Below are 24,353 nucleotides of genomic sequence, written 5' to 3' on the forward strand. Positions count from 1 at the left end.
GCATTTTAAGATGGAAAATCTTTTATCAGTGGCACCTCTGCAAGAGAACCACCTCTTTCAACCTTCGCAAGTATATCCAGTTTTTAATACCTGGAAAAGTTTTGGGATTAAAATGCTCAGAGATCTTTATATAGACAACATATTTACATCTTTTGAACAATTACGTTCAAAATTCAACCTCCCAGCTACACATTTCTTTTACTATCTTCAAATTAGAAATTTTGTTAAACAGAAATTGCCCGATTTCCCCCACCTCGCACCCTCCACAATGCTGGAAAAAATACTGCTCAATTTCGAGGAAACAAACACTATTTCCGCAATATATAAAATCTTATTAGAGTCCCTACCTTTCAAAGATCCAAGAGGACATTGGGAAGAAGATGTCTTAATCAATATATCAGAAAAGGAGTGGAAGGTAGCAAAGCAGAGAATTCACTCGAGTTCTATATGCGCAAAGCATAGAATTATTCAACTAAAAATTATATATCGAGCCCATCTGTCTCGCTTAAAACTGTCCAAAATGTTTCCAGGGCAGGATCCAACCTGTGAGCGCTGCAACCAAGCTCCTGCCTCACTGGGTCACATGTTTTCGGCCTGCACTAAACTAACATCATTTTGGACAAAAATTTTTAAGTGCCTCTAAGACAGCCTTGGTATCACAATCCCTCCTAACCCATTAACAGCTGTGTTCGGTGTTCTTCCAGATGGACTTGAATTGGAGAAGGACAAGCAAACTGTGATTGCATTCACTACACTTTTGGCACGCAGACTTATTTTGTTAAATTGGAAGAATCCTAATTCTCCTCTTATAAGTCAGTGGGAAACCAATGTTTTATATTATTTGAAATTGGAAAAAATCAAATTTTCAGTTAGAGGATCTGTACAACATTTTTTCAAAACATGGCAGGATTTAATCAATATTATTTTAGAATAAGAGAAATAATTATTATTGCATTTAACTCCCTTCTCCATCTCTTATTTACATAGATATTTACTTCTCCCTTTCTTTTGTTTAATGTTGCCTTATTAAAAAGCCTAAAGCAATTTTCCTTTAGCTAAGCTCTCCTTCTAAGGGGTGGGGTTTGATTAGTCTTCAAATTTGTTGGGTTATAAATTGATCTGTTTGTATGGAATGACTACAATGAAAATTAATAAAATAAAAATATTAAAAAAGAAAACATACATTTTAAGCTGCCTGATGCAATAACAACTCACTCAAGTAGTTCTTAACAACATTACATCATTATAATCAAATAACTGATCTAATTAACAATTGAACAGGGACACAATGCAGCAGGTCTGTTGACTTTTTAAACACTAAGTTCACAAGAGGCTGTGCCTTTCCTATATAATGAACAGCCAAAGACTCCTGAACAAGTCTGGCATGTAGCAGCGATGACTGTATTTTTATATTTATGTGTATTACTTACTTTAATGAATCAAGCACTTGTTATTAAGAATCCATTATGCAAAATTCAAGACCAATTTATTTTAAATGGCTTATATAAAGAAGGAGATATTATTTTAGGTGCAACATTTGAAATAAGCTTAAAAACAGAAGCTCCAGAACTGTCCTTTACATCTAAACCTCAGCAATGGAAATGCGGAAGGTAAGAGAAAAATAATTTTAGTTATAATGGCATTTACATTTGTAGGATTGAAGAAAAAAACAAAAAATTAAAAAGTCAAATGTAAATATCAATACAATGATATTGTTCTTCTTAATCGTTTATATCTCAGTTGTTATTTTGGAAAGCTTTCATGTTTCACTTCTATTTACGATTACAATGCTTAACACAAACATTGTGATCTGTAACATCATCCTGATTCTGCTAATTAGTTTTATTTGTGTTTCCAACAGCCCTAATTATCAAGTTTTTCAGTGGGCACAGACAATGGTCTTTGCAATTGAAGAAATAAACAGGAATAAATCACTTCTCCCCAATATTACTTTAGGTTACAGAATATATGATAATTGTGTGAATTTGCCTGTGGCCTTGAGAGCTGCTGTATCTCTGATAGGGGGTCTGGATGACAGCATCTCTGATTACAACTGTGAAGGACTCCCCCCAATTGTGGCTTTTGTTGGAGATTCAACCTCATCAAGTTCCATTGCAATATCAAGGATACTTGGGCTTTTCCGAGTCCCTATGGTAATTCTGATTTATTTTGTAAAAAACATGCAAGTTTAAAAAAATAACAGGCAGTTGGCAAATTAAATCCAGGCAATCATTTTCCATGTTAGACTTTAAATATTACAATATTTTTAAAATCAGCAATGAACATGATATAATCTATTTGCTAGTCCAATTAGACAAATATTATACATACATGGCTACAATAATTAAGATTTCTTTATCCATCATCTTAGATTGTCATTCATATTTTATTCATGTATAGCTTTGATAATGCAGCAGATATTTCTGTTGTTTAGAGATGCTGCAGAGATTACACACTGAAATGTTAAACCTAGATGTGTTTTCCAAAAATGTTTGCATTTATTTTGTACTATGTCAGAATATACAGAATATATAAATATACAAGGGTGGCACGGTGACACTCCTCCTTGCATGGAGTTTCAATATTCTCCCCGTGTCTGTGTGGGTTTCCTTCAGGTGTTCAGGCAGCCATCCAAAGACATGTATGTTAACCCCTTAACCGCCCTCTGCCGGATATATCCGGCATCGTAGCTTTAATGCTCATGCCTTACTGCCGGAATTATCCGGCACATTTGCCTGTGGTTATGTGAATGCCTGGCGCGTAGTACAACTGACAGTTTGGCGTGGGTATTATCACTACGTTGTATTTCGACAACTCTGCGCTTGTATTGGCCGATCACGTGATGTGATTCGAAAGTGAAAGCTGTGAATATGGCGAAACGTAAACTGACTTCAAGTGAGGTTTTGCAGGCGATTTTGGACAATAATTCTGATCATGATTGTAGCAGTTTTGAAGAAGATTTTAGCGACAATGATGATCAGCAACATGCGCTGCATGATACTGTGAATGACAGCGCATCGGATGACGGTGATGAGTGGGTGTATCCCCAGCATCTCAACTGGACTGCTGCCTGAGGTGAACTACCTTTTCTGCATCCGTTTGAGGCAACGTGTGGCTTTACTGTTGATGTAAACAATTACACTGCTGAGCAGTTTTATGAGCTGTTTGTGTCACCTGATTTGATCAGACATTTTGCTCATCAGACAAATCTGTATGCAGCACAGTTTATTGAGAAAAATCCCAATTTACCTCCACATTCCCGTGTTCGTGCTTGGGTAGACACTGATGAAAACGAAATGAAAAAATTCATTGGGATTTTGATGTTGATGGGAATAATCAGAAAACCAGATATTGAGATGTACTGGTCTACAGATCCTATGTATGCAACACCTATTTTTGCAGCTATCATGACACGTAACCGATTCTCTTTGCTGCTGAAATTCTTTCATTTGAATGACAACAGAAATGAGCCAGATAAGAAAGATCCAAACCGCGACCGCTTGTTCAAGCTACGTCCTTTGATTGACCATTTATTTGAAGCATTTCATTTGCCCTACATGCCAGGACCGTCAGTTACAGTTGATGAAAGTTTATTGTTGTGGAAGCCTGAGAAAAGGTACATTTTGTGTTTTATTATGTGTTTGCCCATTTCTAGAACTTGCACAACATTTAGTGGTCAATACTGCTTGAATAAATGTAAAAAATGTAAAAAAAATGTAAAAAAGTAAAAAAACGAAAATTGTTCAGATTTTGCCTGGCGTGGGGAATATTTAGGGAGTTGGCGGTTAAAGGGTTAAGTGATTTGGTGATTCCAAATTGGCCCTAGTGTGTGTGCTTGTGTGTGTGTGTGTGTTTTCCCCATGATGGACTGGTGCCCTGTCTAGGGTGTGTTCTTGGACAGTGCACTAGCTGGAATAGGCTCCAGCCACCTCTGTAACCCTGTTTTGGATTAAGCAGGTTAGAAAATGATGTGGCATATGTATTATATATTTACATTTTTAGCATCTATATATATATATAATTCACTAAGTCCATGGCAAGCAAGACGCACGCAAGACAGCCACGCCCGCCAACTCACAGAGCCCCACCCACCAACAATTCACTAAGCAGCCAACCATGGCACACGCACGTCAGAGCCCCGCCCACCAACAATTCGCACGAGAGCAAAAGCATTTGCCAACAATGTTTTCATTAATCAAGAACGAAAGTTGGAGGTTCGAAGATGATCACATACCATCGTAGTTCCAACCATAAACGATGCCAACTGGCAATCTGGCGGCGTTATTCCCATGATCCGCTGGGCAACCGAAGTCTTTGGGTTCCGGGGGGAATATGGTTGCAAAGCTGAAACTTAAAGGAATTGACGGAAGGGCAGCACCAGGTGTGGAGCCTTTGGCTTAATTAGACTCAACACGGGAAACCTCACCCGGCCCGGACAAACAGAACAATGAAAAGTCAATGTGGCTCAGAGGTGCATGTGGACTGTAGCAGATGCGAAACCGACTGAGGCAGTGTTTGGAAAATGAATAGTCAACGTGACTCACAAGTGCATGTGGACTGTACACAGACGAAAGCAATTCAGGTGAGGAGTTGGGGGCAGGCACATGAGCAGGCAGTGCGTACTGAACGATGACTAAGAGATGACTGTTCACCCATCAATACATCGTCCTCACTGGGCGTCCTTCCCCTCACACCTCGTTCCGCCCTCCGCGCGTGACTGCCATCCAGCCCCTTCCCTCGCTCTGGGAGGTGGGGGCGCGGCGGCAGTCCTCCAGTTTTCAGTCACAGACAATTGTATGTTGCTCTCTCCAGAGTTCCCTTACAGTCGTATCCTCAAACCCACCCCATAAGAAGAAGCATGTTTGTCGCGGATGTTAATCGCTGTATGCAGTGTGTAAAACAGTTTGTTTGTCGCGGATATGAATCGCTGTATGCGGCGTGTAAAACAGTTTGCGAGGGGTATCCCATGGTCTTACATTTGGTGGGCGGGTCTCTGTTAGTTGCTCTTGCGAGCGGGCACATGACCAGGCAGTGTGTATGCTTCGAGAGCGAGGGTGGACGCGACAGGACCATCTAAGAAGAATCATATTTGTTGCGGATGTGAATTGCTGTATGCAGCATGTAAAACAATTTGTTTGTCGCGGATGTGAATCGCTGTATGCAGCACGTAAAACAGTTTGCGAGGGGTATCCCATGGTCTTAGCAGTGTCTATGCTTCGATGTGAATTGCTGTATGCAGCGTGTAAAACGCTGTATTGTATGTTGCCCTCTCCAGAGTTCCATCTTTTCATTCACCTACAGTCGTATCCTCAAAACCAACCCCATTTGGACAACTGTGTCTTTCAGGAAGTGTTCACCTATCAATACACAATTATGTGGCGTATGCTACGGTTGGCTAGTATAATATAAAGAGAATAAGAGACAGATAGCATGAATTTAAATGCTGCCTTGTTCAACCAAAAAATCCTTTAGGATGAGAGATTTAGTAGTTTACAATATACTGATGATGTAAAAGCTAAAAGCTTGATTTTTGCAAAAGTAATTAAAGGTGATAAAAACATGCAAAATGTAAGAAAAAATATTTTAACTTTAATATGTCCATACATATTTTGTTTGTACCGTCACATTTAAAAAAAGGAGTGTGTGTTCAGTTTGCATGTTCTTGTCATATCCCAGTTTATTCCAAAGACATGCTTTAAGTGGTTCTAAATTAACCAGATGTGTACTCTGAAATGGACAGGCATTCATGAATCATTCCTGCCATGGATCTAATTTGTTTCAGTATAGGCTGAGGTTTCACAAAACCATGTGAAAGAAAAATCAGATTCAGAAAAGTAAGAGAAGAAGAGACATTTAATGAAGGTGAATAAAAAATATTATCGACTAAGAAGTACATGTACAGTTTAAAGTGTAATATATGTACATTTGCCAACTGCTGAACATAAAATGCATAATGCAAAAAAGAAAACCTACATGTATAAAAAACATTTTATCAAACAATAATTATTCCACTATATTTTAACCTATAAAAAGATTCACACATGTTTTCTGTTTTATAGCAGAAGAGTACAGTATATACAGTAGATGTGTCTTTTTGCTTCAACAGGTCAGCTACTTTGCCACATGTTTGTGCCTGAGTAATAAAAAAGAGTATCCCTCATTCTTTCGTACAATCCCAAGTGATGCCTTTCAAGTGACGGCCATGATGGAAATTATAAAATATTTTAAGTGGACGTGGGTGGGTCTTATTGCAAGTGATAATGACTATGGTCTGTATGCAATGAGGAACTTCAATGAAGAAATGAAGGCAATAGGATGTCTTGCCTTTTCAGAGACAATCCCTAAAATCATGACAAAGGAAAACCTTCTTCGTATTGTCAGTGTTATCAAGGAATCCACTGCAAAAGTCATAGTGGCTTTTTCAACAGGATTAGAAATGTTTTTATTAATGAAAGAAATGATTCATCAGAACATCACTGACAGGCAGTGGATTGCAAGTGAAGGGTGGAGCACCTCCTCTTTATTAGCTGCCAGGGATAACTTCAATATATTGGGAGGAACCTTGGGCATTGCAGTCCACAGTGGACAGATGAAAGGGCTGACAAACTTTCTTCTTCAAGTACGCCCTGATTTGGACCCTAATAACAATTTAGTTATGCAATTTTGGGAATCGATGTTTGCATGCAAATTTGTTGAAAGTGGTGTTAATGATAGTAGTTCTATAATATCTGACAGTAAAAAGTGCACTGGTTTAGAAAGCCTTGAGGGCACCGACACAGCCTATAGCGATGTGTCCAACTCACGAATTTCTTATAATATTTATAAAGCAGTGTACTCCTTGGCTCATGCACTTCATAATTTAATGGCTTGTGAACATGGAAAAGGACCATTTGAAAATAAAAGTTGTGCTAACATTGCCAATCTTCAGCCTTGGCAGGTAAGAGATAATGTATAAAACCTGAATGAAACATATGACTTGCATCAAATGAATGCTAGTGAAAGGTTCTTGAATTAATCTCTTTTTATTGCCTGTAAATAAATTTGGATATTTCAATATGCAGACTCAGTCTGTCTGTCCCAGCTTCTTTAAACCTTATGTTAGATGTAATTCTTTTTCAGCTTTTACAGTATTTAAAGAATGTTGATTTCATTAATCAGTTAGGAGAAAGAGTGGCTTTTGATGAAAATGGTGATGCCCTTGCCATCTATGACATTGTGAACTGGCAACTTGACAAAAGTGGGACTGTTAATATTAAAACAATTGGCGTATTTGGCAAAGCTGCAACTTTCGGCAAGGAGTTATATCTTCAGGAAAACTCTATGTTTTGGAAGTTTGACAATGGAAGAGTAAGTAGCACTACCTCTATCATTGTTCATTATTTTGCTTTAATGTAAAGCAATGTTTTGTTTCTCTGAATTCTCAAACTTCAAATTTATTCACTGTTCTTATATTTCTTTTTGTTTTTTAGTGTCCACAGTCGATATGCAGTGAAAGCTGTTTACCAGGTACCAGAAAAGCAATAAGGAAAGGACAGCCAGTTTGCTGTTTTGATTGTATACCATGTGCAAATGGAGAAATAAGCATGCAAAACGGTAAGGATTTAACATTATATCATTAAGCAGTTCTGGGAGTTAACATTCTGTGAAACAGAAAGGAAACTTAGGGCAGGAATGAAATATGAAAATAACTCAATTCATCTAGAGGCAGAATGGTAGCAGAGTGACCTGTTCCCCGAGAACACATATTATACTAGCCGTCCCCCATGGCTCCACCCACATAGTAGTGAAACAGGACAGTGAAGAGGGCCCTGCCCAGCTCCCTACTCCTGATGTCAGGAGCCTCTGTCTCGTTTTATCGTGAATATATCACTCCTGCAAGTGAACTATGTTTCTTAGCGTGATGAGAGAAGTCACAAAATCAACCGGAATGTTCAAGAAAATTATAGAAATAAACCTGATCTAAATCCGTTAAGTAGTTCTCTCGTTCGCTCGCTAAACGGAGATAAGGTACACCCAGAAGATGGTGCGTGAGTAAGGAGGGCCCTGCCCCACTCCCCCCGAACCAGTTTGTGTCTCTCGGATTCTTACAAATAAATAAGTACCGCAAGCGAACTATGATACATAGCGCACTGACAGAAAAAAGCCCAATCTAAATCCATTAGCTAGTTCTTTCGTGAAAAGCAGACAGACAGACGTTGGATTTTACATATAGAGATATTACATGGATATGGAGCATGAATTAAAAAATTATTATCTATTTATTTTCTGAATACTGTTTTTCTAACCAGAAATACCGTTAAGTTGCTTTTTTGTGCTGTTAGTATACACTGAACATGTAGAATAAAAATAGGGACACATCATACACCTCTGCCTGCAACAGAAGTGTTGGACCACCTACAAAAAATGTTTTTTTTTTCTTTTCATACCTGAGTGGATCTTTTATTTTATTATTTTCTTTATCTTAATTTTCACTGTATATTACATACAATAAAACTAACCTTTACAGGCTTAGGAGGAAGGAAATGGGCAAAAAGGTAAAAAAAGTATGTTAAAAATGCAATGCAGTTTCCCTTAAGGATCGCTTTAAACTTTATTTAAAAATCAAGTCTATCATACAGAATCACAAACTGTGCCTCAGCTCAGTTGACTGGTGTTCCATATACTACCCAGGTGTACTACCTTAGCACTAACCAATGTTCCACTCTACCTATCCTTCTGTTTAATACATATATACAATATATTATTTTTTGAGCAGATTCCATCGAGTGTCTTCAATGCTCTGATGATTATTGGTCAAACCCTGAAAAAACGTGGTGTGTTCTAAAAGACGTTGAATTCTTGTCGTATGAAGACTTCATGGGAATCGCCTTGACAACACTTTCTTTATCAGGAACTTGTCTATCCATTTGTGTGTTGACAATTTTCATCTATTATAGAAACACACCTGTTGTGAAAGCAAACAACTCCGAACTCAGCTTCCTCTTACTCATTTCTTTAACACTCTGCTTTGTTTGTGCATTATGTTTTATTGGAAAGCCATCCCACGTCACTTGTATGCTCAGACATGTAATGTTTGGGATCAGCTTTGTTTTGTGTATTTCTTGCATTCTTGTGAAAACAATTGTTGTAATAATGGCGTTTAAGGCTACACTGCCTGGTAACAACATTATGAAATGGTTTGGCGCCACCCAGCAGAGAGGTACAGTTCTGTTCTTTACATTTATTCAGTCTTTAATATGTATAATATGGTTGTCTACAGCCCCACCCTTTCCAGCTAGAAATTCTAAGAATTTCAATACAAAAATTATTCTGGAATGTGACATTGGGTCTTTGACAGGCTTTAGCTGCCTCCTGGGGTACATTGGACTTTTGGCTTGCATTTGTTTTTTACTGGCTTTCCTTGCAAGAAATCTGCCAGACACTTTCAATGAAGCCAGATTCATTACTTTCAGCATGCTTATATTCTGTGCAGTCTGGATAACATTCATTCCTGCCTATATTAGTTCTCCAGGAAAATATACAGTAGCTGTGGAAATATTTGCTATTTTAGCATCAAGCTTTGGAGTGCTATTGTCAATATTTGCTCCAAAATGTTACATCATCCTACTTAAACCAGAGAAGAATAAGAAGAGAGCTCTAATGGGAAGATGAGTCCCCAGCCGTGCCTGTAGCCTTAGTTTATTTTGTAAAGTAGTCCAAGCAGCAAAGTCAGCTCTGAGTTCTTATTCTTTACATATGATCATGCACAAGTATTTCCTTGATTTTCTGGGCCAGTGTAATAAAGCTGAATTAATGTTCATTTTGTGTACTGTATGTTATATCTTAAAGCAAGTACTATTACTTATTATAAGTGCTACTACAAATAAAAAGAAACATATGGAAAGTTGTTTTGAACATTGTAGGTACAACAGAGTTAGTGTAGGGCTGCATCAGTGTGTATTTGAAAAGAAAATAAAAAGTTTAAAGTTTACATCCATGATGAAAATAAAAAAAGGTTAAAGACACAACATTTCACCTTTATAGCCTCCACATGTGATGAAGACTATACAGCTGAAGCATTGTGTCTTTATTGTTATTTCCTTCTAAGCGTGATAACAACCATCAACATTTTTTTCATTTTATGTATAAGTTTCAAAATAAATACATCCAATGTTTGATGATCTGACAAACAACAGAAAAATGTATTTTTTCAATGTATTATTTTTAAGAAAGGAAGATAGGATGAAATGCACTGCATATTTTATTGTATGTATAATTTGTATGACACAAATACAATTTGCTTTGATTTGATTTTAATTTATTGTTATTTCACAATTCCGGAGGCATTAGCACCACCTGTGTCACATGTTTGTGTGGGTGTTTCTCTGTGTAATGTGGTGTCCTTTTCTGCATCCTGATGTGCATGTTAGGTTAAAAGGCAACTCTATACTGGCCTGGTATTCCTAGATGTGGGTGAGTGTGTGACTGTGCCTACTGATGGACGGACACCTCAGCTACTTTTCTGCTGTAATGCCAAGATATCCTCTGGTTCAAGGACCCCTAAAAAATGTTGGTTAGTAAATGGTTGGAAACAAAATGGTGTATATGATCTCTGAGTCCTGAATTGCAGTTAACCAGAACATTTTGTAGGTAATACAGACACGTGAATATTAAATATTGTGCTGTATGATCTACTGTACCCAAAATAAAATAGAAAATAAACATTAGCTATGGACGTGGTGGTATTTATTTGTGTTTGATTAAAGTTGAATACATCAAGAAAATAAGTGACAGTTGTAAATTTGATGAGATAAAAAATATGTCTGTGTTATCTACTGTTGGTGCACAAGCAAAGCAAAAGGCTTTAAATGAAAAAGGCTGGCCAGAGCACTGAGAACACCAGTATACAGTGGTGTGAAAAACTATTTGCCCCCTTCCTGATTTCTTATTCTTTTGCATGTTTGTCACACAAAATGTTTCTGATCATCAAACACATTTAACCATTAGTCAAATATAACACAAGTAAACACAAAATGCAGTTTGTAAATGGTGGTTTTTATTATTTAGGGAGAAAAAAAAATCCAAACCTACATGGCCCTTTGTGAAAAAGTAATTGCCCCCTGAACCTAATAACTGGTTGGGCCACCCTTAGCAGCAATAACTGCAATCAAGCGTTTGCGATAACTTGCAATGAGTCTTTTACAGCGCTCTGGAGGAATTTTGGCCCACTCATCTTTGCAAAATTGTTGTAATTCAGCTTTATTTGAGGGTTTTCTAGCATGAACCGCCTTTTTAAGGTCATGCCATAGCATCTCAATTGGATTCAGGTCAGGACTTTGACTAGGCCACTCCAAAGTCTTCATTTTGTTTTTCTTCAGCCATTCAGAGGTGGATTTGCTGGTGTGTTTTGGGTCATTGTCCTGTTGCAGCACCCAAGATCGCTTCAGCTTGAGTTGACGAACAGATGGCCGGACATTCTCCTTCAGGATTTTTTGGTAGACAGTAGAATTCATGGTTCCATCTATCACAGCAAGCCTTCCAGGTCCTGAAGCAGCAAAACAACCCCAGACCATCACACTACCACCACCATATTTTACTGTTGGTATGATGTTCTTTTTCTGAAATGCTGTGTTCCTTTTACGCCAGATGTAACGGGACATTTGCCTTTCAAAAAGTTCAACTTTTGTCTCATCAGTCCACAAGGTACTTTCCCAAAAGTCTTGGCAATCATTGAGATGTTTCTTAGCAAAATTGAGACGAGCCCTAATGTTCTTTTTGCTTAACAGTGGTTTGCGTCTTGGAAATCTGCCATGCAGGCCATTTTTGCCCAGTCTCTTTCTTATGGTGGAGTCGTGAACACTGACCTTAATTGAGGCAAGTGAGGCCTGCAGTTCTTTAGACGTTGTCCTGGGGTCTTTTGTGACCTCTTGGATGAGTCGTCTCTGCGCTCTTGGGGTAATTTTGGTCTGCCGGCCACTCCTGGGAAAGTTCACCACTGTTCCATGTTTTTGCCATTTGTGGATAATGGCTCTCACTGTGGTTCGCTGGAGTCCCAAAGCTTTAGAAATGGCTTTATAACCTTTACCAGACTGATAGATCTCAATTACTTCTGTTCTCATTTGTTCCTGAATTTCTTTGGATCTTGGCATGATGTCTAGCTTTTGAGGTGCTTTTGGTCTACTTCTCTGTGTCAGGCAGCTCCTATTTAAGTGATTTCTTGATTGAAACAGGTGTGGCAGTAATCAGGCCTGGGGGTGGCTACGGAAATTGAACTCAGGTGTGATACACCACAGTTAGGTTATTTTTTAACAAGGGGGCAATTACTTTTTCACACAGGGCCATGTAGGTTTGGATTTTTTTTTCTCCCTAAATAATAAAAACCACCATTTACAAACTGCATTTTGTGTTTACTTGTGTTATATTTGACTAATGGTTAAATGTGTTTGATGATCAGAAATATTTTGTGTGACAAACATGCAAAAGAATAAGAAATCAGGAAGGGGGCAAATAGTTTTTCACACCACTGTAGATGGCCCACAATTTCAAAGTTTTAGATTTTTGAATAAAGCGTGTCAATTAAGGTTTCCAAACTGAGCCCCACTGATCTCTTTATAAACACACAACTATACCAATGCAGGAAAGCAAAGCTGTATTTAACTAATCACTATGTAACACAATTTTTGTTCCTGGCTTCCAAGAGTTATATTTCAACTGCTTGTGTCTAAAGCCTATGGAAAAACGACTACATTCAGCACAAACTTTGATTTTATGACCACAGCACAGAAAATTTCGTATTTATAGTGACAAAACAAGGGAATTTTTATCTTTTCGTTCATGCGGTCTGATAAAGAACAACACTTGCATGGTAAACAGACAAAGACAGTCAAAACCACTCAAAAAGGTTCAGAAATGAGTAGGTGTTCTAGATTTGCGACTGTAGTGCAAATTGCTTTCTCGAAGAAGCCCCCAAATGTAGTCCCCCATCATGTTTTCGTTATACTTTCCTTGGTAACGACGTTCAAAGTCCAGTATATCCTGATGAAAGCGCTCGCCTTGCTCCTCTGAGTAAGCTCCCATGTTCTCCTTGAATTTGTCAAGATGAGCGTCAAGGATATGGACTTTGAGAGACATTCTGCATCCCATTTTGGTGTAATTCTTTATGAGAGTCCGAACCAACTGCACATAGTTTTCAGCCTTGTGATTACCCAGGAAGCCGTGAACCACTGCAACGAAACTGTTCCAAGCCGTTTTCTCCGTCCTGTTCAGCAGCTTGGCGAATTCGTCACATTCTATGATCTTCTTGATCTGCGGTCCGACGAAGATACCAGCCTTGACCTTTGCCTCGGACAGCTTTGGAAAGAGATCTTGGAGGTACTTGAAAGCTGCTGACTCCTTGTCAAGAGCCGTGACAAATTGCTTGATGAGGCCTAACTTGATGTGCAGTGGTGGCATCAGCACCTTCTGAGATTCTATCAGCGGCTCCCACTTGACGTTGCTCTTCCCCACAGAGAACTTGGTCCGCTGTGGCCAGTCCTTTCTGTGATAGTGCGCCTTAGTGTCACGGCTGTCCCAGAGGCAAAGGAAACAAGGAAATTTCGTGAAACCGCCTTGAAGGTCCATCAGAAATGACACCATTTTGAAGTCTCTGATGACCTCCCATCCATAATCGTCATACTTCAAGGCACTCAGCAACATCTTGACACTGGTATAGTCCTCTTTGACATGCACAGTGTGAGCCATAGGGAGAGTCGGGTAGTTGTTTCCGTTGTGAAGCAGCACAGGTTTGAGGCACCGGGATGAACTGTCTATGAATAGGCGCCATTCACTCGGGTTACAGGTGATACCTATAGCCTCGAATAGACCGGCCACATTGTTGCAGAAGCACAGCCCATCTTGCCAACTGAAGAAGTTGGAAAATGTTTGGTGACGATTTCTCTGATTTGTGACTTGCACGCTTTCATCCAACAAGTTCCACTGCTTGAGCCTGGATGTCAGAAGCTCAGCATTGGACTTGGTAAGACCAAGGTCTCTGATCAGATCGTTGGCGTCTTTCTGGTTAGGGAAGTATGGCCTTCTCTCCTCAGCCGCATCTGTGAAACCGCAATCTGGATCTGCAATATCTTCCTCGCTGTCTGACTTGCTGCTGTCTCCTGAAGATGGCTGATCCCTCTTCGGAGGAGTGGGAACGGGCAGCTCGGGGCTGAGTGGTACTGGGGCAATGGAAGAAGGAATGTCTGGATAAACGATTTGAGGCGCATTCTTGCCGGTGCGACGTTTGGTAGGATCCACCATGCAGAAGTAGCAGTTGCTTGAGTGGTCAGTCGGTTGCCGCCAAATTCGCGGGATAGCAAACTTCATGGCTCTCTTTTCTCCCCTGTACCAACCTTCAAGAGTTTTCTTGCAATATTCGCATGTGAATGCCGAAGTATGCCTTGTAGGCCTCGCACATCTTACGACATGCTTTCACGGAATACTTTCTCGCTCTTGTCTTTATAAATTGTCCACAGATGTAGCAAAATGCATCTGCTGGGTGCAAGCAACCTCTTGATGCCATCTAAATCAAATAAAAAAAATAACATAAACCGAATTGTTGGTTCGAGTCACCTGTGCTTCTATACTTGTATGACTGCTATTGGACAGTTCGAGAACGTTCTAGAAAGTTCTAAAAGTTTCTTGAACGTTCTAGATAATTCTGGAAAATTCTGGGAACTTCTGGACAATTCTAACAGTTCAAGAATATTCTAGAAGACTACTCAGTATTGAATGCGAATCGAGAATTTTCTCGAAAACAGACAAATTTCAAAATATAATTTTTCCTGATCACAAAAGCAAAGTTTTTGTGGAACAACAGCTATTTTCTATTTTTTTTAGGCATAACGGGTTAGGAAAACACACTTTGTACCCAGGAACAAAATAAAAATAAAAATTTGTTACATAGTGATCTTAAACATACATAATCTGTAACTTTTCTGATCATTTTTTTATTTAAAATATTAGTGTGATTATGCCAAACCATTTTTTCAAATATAATATAATATAATGTGAGAGAAATTTTCTGGCACTCCTCCACTCATCGCCTCGTACAGGCAATAAAAGGCATCAATCAGTCTTCTTTATTGTCTAAATCTTGCAAGAAGTAATCCTTATAGGAGCACAAGCATCTTATTAGCAAGTGTTACAAAGGATGTCAGGCTCTAGTTATACTCTTCATCGATTAGATTACAATTCCAGGAATTCATTACATAATCATGAAACTTTTAACATGATTGGTTACATCCAACTGCTAACGAGATGTGACAAAACACTGATACCTGACAGTCCTGTTAACTTAGGAGGCTGTGACTTTTAAGTGTTTTTAAAAGTACACTACATGCATGACATGCACATCCATTTCATTACAAACCCTTTGCGTAACTATATGTGACCATATGTTTTATTAGTTTCTTTCTTAATTCAGCCATATTCCGTCAACAGAAAACTGAGCCTGAGCATAAAAATAGAGCAACCAGCAAACTTTAAAAGATTACTTTTTTCTTATACTAAGCTTTGCTTTTTGTTTTTCTTTTTTGCTATAAAGACATTTAAAATGCCCTTCCTTTTTAATTCAAATCTTTATTATAACGAATATCAAAATAACACCTTCAGCCTTTAAGTATAAGCTCAGAAGAATATGACAGTGCACCTTCATCAGCATGCTAGGTGCACAGCATACCAGGGTTCAAATTCAGCTCCTTCAATACTATAATATAATATAATATAATATAATATTTTTAGGGCGGCACGGTGGCGCAGTGGGTAGCGCTGCTGCCTCGCAGTTGGGAGACCTGGGGACCCGGGTTCGCTTCCGGGGCCCTCCCTGCGTGGAGTTTACATGTTCTCCCCGTGTCTGCGTGGGTTTCCTCCGGGCGCTCCGGTTTCCATCCACAGACATGCTGGTTAGGTGGATTGGCGATTCTAAATTGGCCCTAGTGTGTGCTTGGTGTGTGGGTGTGTTTGTGTGTGTCCTGCGGTGGGTTGGCACCCTGCCCGGGATTGGTTCCTGCCTTGTGCCCTGTGTTGGCTGGGATTGGCTCCAGCAGACCCCCGTGACCCTGTGCGGATTCAGCGGGTTGGAAAATGGATGGATGGATAATATTTTTACAGAAATAGATTTTTCTGTTCATAAGAATTACTGTGAACACTTTGAAATCACTTCAGTTTTTTTTGTCTGGTGATTCTTAACTCACTGGTACAAGAAAACCCCCACATATGATATGATGTCAGCTTATGCAAGACATCAAGATTTGTGAATTTCACCTCCACCCCCATTTTTGGTCCTCTACATCTGAAAAACCCTACTTTTTAGGCCATTTTTTAACCATATTTTGTGCTGGAAATTTTATTATTATTATGATAAAGAGTAAACCAATAAGTGTCTTCAACCTAAATGATCAGAAGGATTCGAGTACATGTAACATCAACTGACCCCAGGGGTTCACCACCTAATAGACTTGAGGTATCAAAGTTACTTCTTTTCACAAAATTTGAAAAAATGGGGATCAGTAATATAGGCATGTTGAGTGTCATTTTATGGTATTTTTAGGTTGCTAATCATGAATATAGCATTTTTGATATTTGATTCTTGTTATTTTAAAAGAAGCTTATGATACTATAGAGAGGAAAACAATTAGACGAGACATAGAAAACACAGGAATTCCAGCAAAACTAGTAAAGCTCAGAAAAATGTGAGTCAGGAACCTAACATGTAGAAAGGAGCAACTCATTGGTCTACAAAAAAATATTTTTGTTTGCTTCTGGGAACCTCAGAGCAGCTCTTTATTAAGTTTTTTACATTGATTTCATACTGTATATGAAATCAAAATTAAGCTAGCACGTCAGGTTTTTGAAATCCCCATCATTGATGTTTTGACACTTTTTAATATCAATATAATATATCAACACGATATCTGGAGTTTGGACTATGTCCCACCAAAATTGTTTTAATGTGTTTATCCTGAAAACAAACCAGAAGACGATACCATAGACATGTTAAAGTATATTTATGTCAATTTACCTCAATATAAAAGTGATGTCAGCAAGCCCAAAAATGTTGGAGGCACTCACTTTTATGCTTGTACTGCACATCTGTCTCTCTTTGCAAGAACCAACAGTAGTCACCCATCATGCTTGGAGAGAATTTTCCCCAATATCAGTTTTCCATCACTTTTATATCTTGATGAAATTTTTCCCCATGTTCATCTCTGACATCGCTTAGATTTGGTGGAAAAAAGTCGAGATGAGAATGTAAAAAATGCGTCTTCAGTGACATTCTCATTCCCGTAAGCTAATATACTTTCAGCATAATCTCCACAAGCTGAGTATAATTCTCTGCTCTGTGCTTGTCAAGAAAATTCTGGACAACCTGCATGAATGAGGGTGCTGATTCATTTGGCATCAGTTTCCTTTTGAACTCATCGTCAAGCATCAGTTCACAGATTTCAGGGCCAACAAAAACACCTTCCTTAATTTTGGCTTCACTTTTCTTGAGACGAAACTTATTTCTTAAATGCTGAAATGCATCACCTTTACTGTCCAATCACCCTAGTTGTCCGAGACCTGGAACATCATAACTAAAAAACGGGACGTGCTAGACGAAAACGGTTTTCAGATTCGGAGTCAGCAAGTGAAATTTGTTAAAGCATAGGTGAAAGAGCACCACCACAGTACTAGCCACAGAGGAAAATTCTGGAGCATTTGCTGAAACTTTTGGAATTGCTGTGCAGGTTTATGCATTAGAACATTCACTTAATAAGTTAGCATCTTGTGAAAATGGAAAAGGACCATTTGAAAATAAGAGCTGTGCCAGCATTACAAATGTACAACCTTGGCAGGTAAGAAAGACAGCTTAATCCCTGATCACCTCCCAACATCCTAAATTGAATACTTATACTCTTTAAATTATTTTTGCAGTTTCTTCTCAATATATATTTAAGTTATTGATTGATTAATTGATTGTATTATTTGCCTTTTTAGTGTTTGTTTTTGTGTTTCTGTTGCTGTATTCATCCAAATTTCCTCTTGGGTTTACTAAAGTTAATCTAATCTAACCTAATGTTTATGCAAATCTTTGAGCTAGTTAAAAATGAAAAATCCATCAACCCCTTTTTTTTACCCAATTAAGGGTCAAGTGAACCAGCAGCATTATGGGCAAGGCAGTAATCTCCCACTGAAGGTTTGCCAATCCTTTAAAGTTCACACGCACACATACGCCCACACCAACTCTTAGTGAACCACTTTAGAGTGGCCAATTAAATTCACGCCAATGAGTTAATAAGAAAGCTCCTCACACGCACTAACTGCTGTGTCACTGTTCCACCTCTTAATTTTGGTTTGATTAACTAAATTATAGTGTGCATGATGGCACAGTAGTTTGTGTTTAATTGATCCCAATGTTCAGTGTCCCGGTGAATTTGCATGTTCTCCCCATGTGGGTTTTTTCCCTTTGTGAGTATGGATGTTTTCGGAAGTGGAGTCCTGCGGGGTTGCACAATACCCGGACTTTGTTTTTGCTTTGTGCCTGATGCTGACAGGATAAGCTACAAAGCAGACAACAATTAGTTTGTTTAAGCAGGTTTGAGAATTTTATATTATGCAATTATAGTACTTAGATTGCAAATACTTTGTAATTACAGTATAACTAATGGATATTACTTTGGATTACAGTGTAGCCATAGGGGCAGTACAGATAAATATTTGTTATTCAGGAGCGTCTTGCATATTTATACCATAATTTTCCATGACCCACAAATGGATAAGTGTATTTGCATGTTTACTTACTTTAATTTTAAGTTACTTAGTCTTATTTGGCAATTCTAAAATAATTAAGTCTATTTTCTTTACAAGCTGATGCACTACCTGAAAGGCATCAATTTCACCACACATTTAGGAAAAAGAGTGGCATTTGATAAAAATGGAGAACATAGTGAACTGGCAGTGAGACAGCAGTGGGAGGATAGAAATTAAAACAGTTGGTGTTTATGATAAAGCAGCCGTCACTGGCCAGGAACTAACGCTAAATGAAGGGGACATATTTTGGAATTTTCCTTCTGGCTCAGTAAGTTATTTATTTGTTACTTCATAAGATTATATGAGTCATATTGCAAGAACAGAATATGTGTAAACTGCAAAATACACAATGTTATATGGGAAATTACAAAGTAAAATCACGAATGCCAAACTAATAGCTGAAAATATATATGAATGTAAACCATTTAAATATATATACTGCCAATGACCATTGATTTTTCATAGTTATTTCCCATTCTCATTGATAAGAAAAAAAGGCCACCTGCTATTTGCTTGCAAGTGTGTAAAAAATGTTAAGTGAGTAGTACCTTTTAGTGAGGTATCTCAAGTCTAGGGCATCCTTCATGAAACAAAGTGCTATTTGTTCCCACAGTACAGCCTCGGTCAATTCTGTCTACATGTCAACCACCTCCAGCTGTAGAAAAGGTTATTCTAAGGGAAAAGGATCAACATACTTGCTTGCTGATCACAATAAGCACACTTTCAGGAGTGTCCAGCAGATGCTTATTCATCTAACCAAACTCACCATCAATGGTGATTAGCTAATCGTTCATCACTTCCTTTTCCCTGGGTGTCTAGAATTTACGGATTTAGAAGGATCAATAAACTAGAAGCTGAGAGTTTATGTTCCGCTCTTCTACTGTGCAAATATATCTTGCATTTGAGCAAAGCACAATTAGCACTGACATCCAATAATAAGTCACAACTCAGACTCATATCAAAGAGGCTATTCCAGTTAATGATATGTCTATAAATATCACAATCTTTCCCTAAATGAGCAGTGTTGTCTCCCAGTAGACCTACAGACTCAGTAGATGAGGCCCTTTCCAGTAGTAAATTCACTACATCTAAAAAGAGTGGTTCAAAAATGTTTTCAATTGTTAAAAAAAAACAAAAAAACTTGCAAAACACTTGTTTCAGTATTTCTTCCATTCCTGAAAAAAATCCCTATGTTCATCTTTTGTTACTATGACTAGAGACTCCAACAATTTTTTTTCCTAGAACTCTAACATGGTAGCAAATTAGAGTATCTACCCTTCAGTCTCAATTTTAATTTAGGGAACAAAAAAGTCACTTGGAGTGAAATCTGGTGAATACAGAAAGCATGATGCAACAACCACATTGTTTTTGGTCAACAGCTCTTTGACTTATGATGGAGTGAGTGCACCACTACTGTGGATGTTTTGTTGTTTTTTCTGCAGCTTCTCATACACACCTCAGCAGTTTAGTGAAATGTAGCTGATAAAAAGTCTGTCCATGCAGATACTCTTTATTAACAAGTGCTGCGTATGTTGAAAAGTTAGACTTTTATATTCTTGATGGTTTATGTGATCTGATGTGCTTGCAGAAAAAAAAATTGCAGAAGTCACATGTATGACTGTAGAATAAAAATTTGAAATTTGAGTTTCAATCAGTTAAGCGCATTGCCACTTGTCAGACTGATTAACAAGACCATCGGCATACAATACCTAGCGGCTTAGTCCATAATTATATCCTACTCTCATGCTATTGATCAATTACAGGAATATCTATCTATCTATCTATCTATCTATCTATCTATCTATCTATCTATCTATCTATCTATCTATCTATCGCAGTGCTCAAAGATCTTGCAAGGAAGACGCTAGCAGGAATATCTAAATAGGTTTTTATTTCAAAGCCCTCAATATGGTATTAATCTTAACAAAGTACAACCAGCCAGCAATAAATGAACATTCTCACTACTGAAAGCTAGAGAGGGTATTAGGATGCATGTAAAACACCATGTTAGTGCAAAATGGGAGATTATACCAATATAGCTTACAAAGATTACGCCAATCCTCAACTTACTAAGGCCCTTTTGTACCTCCAAAAGCATCTCTCCAGCCCAGCCCTAAAAAATTATATTGTTTCAATTGACAGTTACTACTGTGACATCATAGAAATTGATTCTTCTGCTATCAACACTCAATCATGAAAAAAGACAGAGACTTCACTGTCTTTAGAATATAAACAGAAACTGTATGTAGGTTGAAACTCAACTTATGGAAACTAAAATTAAGGAAGTCCATACTTGCATCCTTACACAAACTGGTGATGGACAATAAAAAAAGATAGAAAAGAATGCAAACATTAAAACTGGCATAGTGATATGCTTGTTTTTCGAATACCATTCATGAATAGACTCCAGTTCTTATTCACCAGGTCTTACTTACTGTTGCGCACATGACACGAGCAAAACCGAGACACACACTCTTAATATACGTATGGATTACGGATGGGAAAGATAAGGATGTGGACGAAAAAGGCACACTGACAACAGGCAGATAATATTTCTCAATTCTCTTTTTTATTCATTCGGAGTCACAGTAAGTAGAGATTCAAAAGAGCATAACTTATTGCCGCAAAGCTCAATTTGAACACCGAAAAAAATTAGGAGGGGTTTTTATAATTCAGCATTTCATGATTAATAAGACAGAAATAACATCCTTATCAAAACAGTAAAGTTAAACAATATGTCTGTTGAGCTAAGCATTATCTGTGTTCTCAAAGCTAAGCACAGGAGAGACGCCTTTGCATAAACTACATGTACTTTCTGCAGCCTTGTGACCTTGTCCCTGAGACATTTCACTCTGAGAAAGGGAAAACAAGAAACAGCTTAGATTTTATTCATGTGGACACTATTTTCTTCTGAACCCTGGAATAACATATTTTTGTTAGTTCATAAGCCAAAGCGTCTCTCACTGGCAAGTTACAAAATAGTTATTATAAAAATTCTGATTTACTAAACACACAAAATACATGGTGCTGAGGAGAACATTCTTCTTCTACAAGGAATAAATGTGTCCTTGATCTTAACCTTGGATATGAAGTGTGTCTGGTAAGTACAGCATCTTACATAGGTTCGGTTTATAAATTAGTGGGTTGTATTCAGTACTCTATTACTGTGCAACTTAGACTCCTTAGTGCAATCATATATCTACAAGAAATAAGCGTGTGTGCTTGTCAAGTAGTCAACAACCTTTCCATGTGTCTCTTTTTGTTATTTGTTTTTCCTTCCCTTGTTTTTCAGTTTTCTCTGTTAATGCAAACTTCGTTTCCCCTGGTTTTAGACGTTTTTTGCTGAGTTAAGTTTCCTTTGTGCTCTTTTTCACTGAATCTTTTCTTTGTAAGATTCCAGAATCTGTCTGCAGTAAAAGTTGTCTACCAGGCTCAAGGAAGGCTAACAAAAACGGACAGCCAGTGTGCTGTTTGGATTGTGTCCTATGTACAGAGGGAGAAATTAGCACCCAGGTAGGTAAGTGTCAAAGAAACAGTTAATTAAACCAGGTCCAGTTGCTATGTCTCCATCATTCCAACAGATAGAGTATCACAAACATTAGCACTGTTTTTACGAATCCCATACCAAATGACACATTTCATGGTGCACTGTAAATGTTAACCTTGATTATTTAGATTTCAACTTGGCTCATACAGGTAGTATAGCAAGTCTCTTTAATATTGCTATTAATGGAGTTAAATAATAAAATTACATTTTGAGAAATGCCCTAATCCACATGCCCACTTGATATGGATAAACAAAAATATTGGATAACTGTTGGATAACTGGGCTGTAATTTTCAAGTGTATATAATTATATACCTGGACAATGCTTTATTGTCTGAAAAGCTTCTGACAGAGAACGCTGATTTGACCAAACATTGATTATGTTGTCTTCCAACCTAACAGAAGAAGTAAACATTACAAAATTAATAAATTTGGTTTCCACCGAAAATTTTTGGCTTCAATTTTAAGCAACAAAATATGTAATCCAACTGAAAACTTGTCTATGTGCTTTTTTAAAGAAAACTAGTCATTTTACAATACATTCAGTATGTTTTGTGAAAGGTGAAAAGACAGTCAAACCACTTGTATGCTCAAATGCAGAGGCAGGAGCACTCCAGACCAAAGTGACAATATAGACAAGAATTTTTTTTTAATTCTGATTTTCAAATTTAAGCTAAACTATTTTAAAAAGTTCAATTTACCAACGTTTTACATTTCAATGTCACTTTAAAACATCCGGATAAGTACTGTACATTTCAGGATATCTGTATGTATTACAATTTCACAGACAGATCAAAGATGGCACATACTTATGTCAACTTATTGTTTGTTGATTTGTTTGTATGTGTGCTCAAATATGGCAGAGTGGACCTATTGCATCTGTGAGACAATGTACCAAATATTCAGTGTCAACAAAGCTACTTTTTTGTCATATTTTTTATTGACACAGTTATTATAGAGCAAGCCACAAGACTTGTGCAGCAATTGTACGTACCAGGCAGGGAGAAGGTCAGGAGAGCCAGTGTCCAAACAAGACACCAAAAACGATGTAGCTTTACTCATTCAATAAAGAAAGTTCCGCACTAATTGCTCTGTATGTTGATTTATTAAGTCATAAATGCAGGCAAGAATGATGGTAGTACCATGATTCAGTTGTGACTGAAGAGCTGATAAGTCATTTAAACTCAGAGTGGGACATCTCTGTTTATTTACAAATCAACAATGGTGCCCAGTTGGCTGTGTTTAAAGTGTTTTCTTCTGCAGTTAGTGACTCTTATCATGTACTGCAGATTCTTTTATCTGTTGAGAGAAATTGCCTCTGCCAACCTTGTAGTTGTTTAATTTCTACATGTAGCATACACACTCTCTAGTATAAGACTGGAGATAACAGGTGCATTTTTAAGAATTTTAATGATGCTAATTTGTCATGCACACAATAAATAGAACGTACAGCTAAGCAGTGAAAAATGCAATATTATTACTGTATTTGTCTTAATATTACCATTTATACAATTCATCCACATACATCCACATGATTGTCAGAGAGACAGATCATAATGCCCTACTATTCCTTATGTCAAACTAGAAAAGATGATCAGCATCATACAGTATGTCCAGATTTTTTACTGATCATTGTTTTAAGTAATCATCTCAAACTGGAATTGTACACCTACCAATTAAACATTGTCACTACAGTAAAATAAATAAATTTCTTGTGTGTGGATTTTAAAGAACATTTATGACATCAAATACAAGAAAGAAATATGGGGAATAAATGGAAACTCAAGAATCACAAAAAGTGATAAGACTTACAGAAATGTTTTTTGATGTCTCAAGATGCAGACTTGGACTGTCAGAACTATCTGAAGTAAAGAATGGCATCAAACCGGGACTTTCACTCTCCCCACTGCTGTTCACTTTTGATGTTACAAAGTACCACAAAGAAACAAATGGAAATGGAAACAAGAATTAAACAATCAGAAAGAGCAATGTGTTAGCCTATG

General features: G+C 37.7%; 1 protein-coding gene across 3 annotated transcripts in view; it reads left to right on the top strand.

Annotated features, from left to right (window-relative positions):
* Positions 1–1,395: 1,395 nt before the first annotated feature.
* The window catches only part of LOC114643129 (extracellular calcium-sensing receptor-like), a 40,481-nt gene continuing 17,523 nt past the window's right edge, over positions 1,396–24,353 (top strand). The window contains exons 1-6 of one of the 3 annotated variants that reach the window (XM_028791803.2): positions 1,396–1,610; positions 1,862–2,153; positions 6,107–6,937; positions 7,120–7,347; positions 7,470–7,593; positions 8,756–9,965. In XM_028791803.2, the coding sequence (XP_028647636.2) occupies positions 1,396–1,610; positions 1,862–2,153; positions 6,107–6,937; positions 7,120–7,347; positions 7,470–7,593; positions 8,756–9,651 (2,586 nt within the window). In that variant the 3' untranslated portion in view covers positions 9,652–9,965. Of the gene's footprint in view, positions 1,611–1,861; positions 2,154–6,106; positions 6,938–7,119; positions 7,348–7,469; positions 7,594–8,755; positions 9,966–24,353 lie in introns of those variants that run through there. The other 2 variants (XM_051922267.1, XM_051922269.1) reach the window with 2 other exon arrangements.

The sequence above is a fragment of the Erpetoichthys calabaricus genome, chromosome 2, assembly GCF_900747795.2.
Source record: "Erpetoichthys calabaricus chromosome 2, fErpCal1.3, whole genome shotgun sequence".
Lineage (NCBI taxonomy): Eukaryota > Metazoa > Chordata > Cladistia > Polypteriformes > Polypteridae > Erpetoichthys > Erpetoichthys calabaricus.